The sequence below is a fragment of the Cyclopterus lumpus genome, chromosome 9 (assembly GCF_009769545.1).
Source record: "Cyclopterus lumpus isolate fCycLum1 chromosome 9, fCycLum1.pri, whole genome shotgun sequence".
Classification (NCBI taxonomy): Eukaryota; Metazoa; Chordata; class Actinopteri; order Perciformes; family Cyclopteridae; genus Cyclopterus; species Cyclopterus lumpus.
In genome coordinates this window covers 10,939,093-10,943,523 of record NC_046974.1, presented here as the reverse complement: position 1 = coordinate 10,943,523, position 4,431 = coordinate 10,939,093, and the positions used below count along the sequence as shown (strand labels likewise).

Sequence of the window (4,431 nt, the reverse complement as noted above, 5' to 3'; positions counted from 1 at the left end):
CAAGAGGAAGCAATTCAATGGAAGGGACTCATTGAACAATTATAACGATAATAATAATATTAAATAAACGTGCCCTGCAGTAACATATGTGCTTACAACATCAGTTGCAACCATGCACAACGCTCTGGTTTTGGTTGCGCCTTGTGTGACATATTGCGCAATATGTTGTGATTATCATTAAATGTGTCCTCCGTCCTAGAAGAAGTTTGCGGTGGAGCACAAACAAACAGGGAGAAGGAAGTTTTGCTCCGAGCCTTTGAAAGTGCTCTAATGAACGAGTTGTTCCGCACGATTTGAAAATAATCCGCGGGTCAGTGTCATCTTTCTTATGCAAAGTGGCTGTCTTTGAAGGCGGATCCTTTGGCAGGTTAGACCGGGACGGAGGCTCCGACCAGCTCAGACGAGCGCTGCCACCAAACGCAGCAACTGCCTGCGCACGGGAAGAGCAAGAAGCCTGCATTTGCTGGGACACGGTTATTATTATCATTATTATTATCAACGAGGATATTCAACGCATACAGCTGACTGATCCATTGTTTCTGTTGCCTCGTGAGCAGCCACCCCCGCCGCAGAAAGGACTAGAGAAACATTATTGTTGTTTTCCCAAGTTGTTGCACGAGGACTGAAATCGGAGTGCTCCACCGATGAATACGATACGTGAGGACGGATGAGTGAGTAATCTGGGAACCAGTACGGAACACACGTTGGATCCGTTCACTTTTACTCACAGTGGACCGATATGCTCCAATGTGCAGGAGACCGAACAAGTCGCTCCAGCACGACACGCTGAGCGCTTAAAAGCATGGACCTGAACGCACGCGACTTCCAGGGAGAACACATTGTTGGACCCATGCGGGATTTATGTTTTTATTAAACTCTAAAAACCTAACATGAGAAAACGATGGTCTTGCAGCAGATAGTTCAGTAAGTTTTGTTTCCCCGCATTGATCTGACACGAACACCAGCCGGGTTTCATCACTGACTTTTTAATGAAATGAACTTGTGCGTTGTGTTATAGTGGTGAATATTTCGACATTTTTTTTCTTGAAATCAAGAGAGGGAGAATGCGTTCAACTGTTAACCTGAGCCTCATCTATGTGCTACTGGTCCTTTGGGCCGGTGGGGGTTCAGCCATTAGCTCAATAGACCCGGACTGGTCAGGAGAGGGGAGGTGTCAACACATCAACATCCCCCAGTGTAAAGACATTGGCTACAACATGACACGCATGCCAAATCTTATGGGCCATGATGACCAAAAAGAGGCAGCAATAAAGCTGCAGGAGTTTGCAACACTGATACAGTTTGGATGCCACAGTCATCTCAAATTTTTCCTGTGTTCCCTGTACGCTCCCATGTGCACAGAGGAGGTTTCAAACCCCATCCCAGCATGTAGAGTTATGTGTGAGCAGGTCAAGCTGAAATGCTCTCCCATCTTGGAACAATTTAACTTTCCCTGGCCGGACTCTCTGGATTGCGCCCGGTTGCCGACCAAAAACGACCCAAACAACCTTTGCATGGAGGCACCAAACAACGGCTCAGAGGAGCCTCCCAAAGTCTCCCACACACAGCCTCCAGATTTCAGGCCACAGCGGCCTCTGAGCGGGCAGGACCTGCACCTTAAGGACAGCAAGCAGACATGCAGCAATCCTGGCAAGTTCCACTTTGTAGAGAAGAGTGAGTCCTGTGCCCCCAAATGCCACCCCAAAGTGGATGTATACTGGAGTCAGGGAGACAAGCAGTTCTCGCTAGTGTGGATAGCCATCTGGTCTATACTGTGCTTTGTCTCCAGCGCCTTCACCGTGCTCACTTTCCTCATAGACCCGCAGAGATTCAAATACCCAGAGAGGCCGATCATCTTCCTTTCTATGTCCTACTGTGTTTACTCTGTGGGCTACCTCATCAGACTTTTTGTGGGAGCTGATAGAATAGCCTGTGACAGAGACAATGGGGTTCAGTATATTATCCAGGAGGGTCTGGAGAGCACCGGCTGCACCATTGTCTTTCTCATCCTGTATTATTTTGGCATGGCCAGCTCCCTCTGGTGGGTTATCTTGACCCTCACATGGTTTCTGGCTGCAGGGAAGAAGTGGGGTCATGAGGCCATCGAGGCCAACAGCAGCTACTTCCACCTGGCAGCGTGGGCCATCCCGGCTGTGAAGACCATCGTGATCCTGGTGATGAGGAAGGTAGCGGGAGATGAACTGACGGGCGTCTGCTACGTGGGCAGCATGGATGTCAAAGCTCTCACAGGCTTTGTGCTCATTCCTCTCTCCTGCTACCTTATTATTGGCACTTCATTCCTGCTGTCTGGCTTTGTGGCCCTCTTCCACATCCGTAAGATCATGAAAACGGAGGGAGAGAACACAGACAAGCTGGAGAAGTTGATGGTTCGCATCGGGGTCTTCTCCGTGCTCTACACTGTCCCGGCCACCTGCGTCATCGCCTGCTATTTCTACGAGAGGCTCAACATGGACTACTGGCGCATTGTGGCCGGGGAGCAGAAGTGTGTGGACAGCAGCGGGTCGGAGTCAGACGAGTGCGCCATGAAGACTTCCATCCCCACTGTTGAGATCTTCATGGTGAAGATCTTCATGTTGCTGGTGGTGGGCATCACTAGCGGCATGTGGATCTGGACTTCAAAGACACTGCAGTCGTGGCAGAACGTGTTTAGCAGGAAGCTAAAGAAGAGGACGAGGAGGAAGGCTGCCAGTGTGTTCACCAGCAGCAGGCCTTACATCAAACCCCACCCATCTCTCAAAGGGCACAGTACGAAGTATGAGCCTACACGGCCCCCTCCAACATGTGTATGAGCTGGCTCTCTTTGTATAAACCCCAAAAATACTTGTAAAGCCCTTACCTAAATGAGACTTTGTAATTAGAGTGCCATAAAAAAGAAATCAAGGTTCATGTTTTATTTATGCAAACTGCATTGAAGATAATGTTTTGTGTGTGTGTGTGTGTGTGTGTGTGTGTGTGTGTGTGTGTGTGTGTGTGTGTGTGTGTGTGTGTGTGTGTGTGTGTGTCTTGAGCCATCTCATTCAACAAAAGCTGCCTTTGTTTGAAAAACTCCTGGATTCACTTATCTACTGAGGAACTTGGTCGAGAAAAAAAATCTCATTGTCTCTTACCAGAAGAGTGGAATACATGGGGTCTCTCGGAATAATGTGCAATAAATGTTTTCCTTCCAGGCAAAAAAAGACACTTGTACTGTTCATGACAGATTATAGACAATGAAAGGACTGTATGGACAATGAAAGGCAAACGGTCAGAGAGATGAGTATTGTTTGGAGACTTTTTATTGGGAATCAAGGCAGTGCCACATATGTTTAACTGGAGTGAGAGCAGCTGTTGAAAAGAGCTCACGACCTTCCAAACTACCCTTAATTTGTGAGGCAATTCCATGGCATAAATTAATCAAGCACTCGTTATTGAAAAGTTATTTGTACACGCAGTTGACTTTTCCTTTTTTTCTTCTTTGCTGTTTTATAGCACAAGGGAACATTTGTATATATTTCAAAAAAAAAAAACTTTAATAGAAAAATTAATAAAACGTTCTAGTTTTAAATGTTTGTTAAGCCGAAATGGTGTGTTGCAACTGTGTTGTTATTCCCTCTGCTGGAGTGAGGATGAGGACATGGGGCGTCTCCACAAAGGCAGATCAAAGAGGAGCTGCCTCATCCGCCAATCATCTCAGCAACTTGATTCATGTCACTGTGTTAGAGAACTTTATGATTGTTTGCAAAAGCAGCAGACAAAGTTAAGGTACACTGGTTCCGAAACAACACCACCTTACATACAATGAGATGGCATAAAAAAGAAAGTGTAGTCTTTATTGAAAAAGAAGCATAGTATTATGGTTTTGACTGGTGAAGAGGTTTCCTTGCCGACCACATTAAGCTTTTTTTTTTCTGTTGCAGCACTTGTGTTCAGTTGAGGAGTCATTTAAAAAAAATCTAAATCATTCAACATAATTTGTGAATGTGATATGTGATATGTCAGAGCTGAGTTCTAACAATACGTTAGGCAAACAGATTAGCGTTACATTTTATGTACTGAAACAGCTTTGTTTACATGGCCAAAAGAGACATTTTTATCATAGTAATTACTGATTGGTTTTGTGATCAGCTCAGTGTATCTCTTGAAATGAAAACAAAACTTGCACTTTTACATATAAAATAGGAATGTAACATGTTGATGCTAGAGTCAACACACACAGGAAACATTAATAGTGACATTTCTATTCTTTTGTTTTTAAATATCCATAAGGAAACAATGGGACATAAATGTTTGTCCCCCAGTGGCAGCATCAAAGACAACAAAAAAAGGGAATTGTCCTTGGCGTTTCCTTTTATGTTTAAGTTCAGGCAACAAAGTTACTTCTGCATGGAGTTTTACATTTAGTGAGAACAATTTTCGTGTAAAATCTATTCA

General features: G+C 44.9%; 1 protein-coding gene across 1 annotated transcript; it reads left to right on the top strand.

Moving 5' to 3' along the window:
- The first annotated feature begins 204 nt into the window (after nt 1-204).
- On the top strand, nt 205-3,572 carry fzd10 (frizzled class receptor 10). Its single transcript, XM_034541586.1, has one exon. The coding sequence runs from the start codon at nt 1,065-1,067 to the stop codon at nt 2,808-2,810; it is 1,746 nt and encodes a 581-aa protein (XP_034397477.1). The 5' UTR covers nt 205-1,064; the 3' UTR covers nt 2,811-3,572.
- The last annotated feature ends 859 nt before the right edge of the window (nt 3,573-4,431 follow it).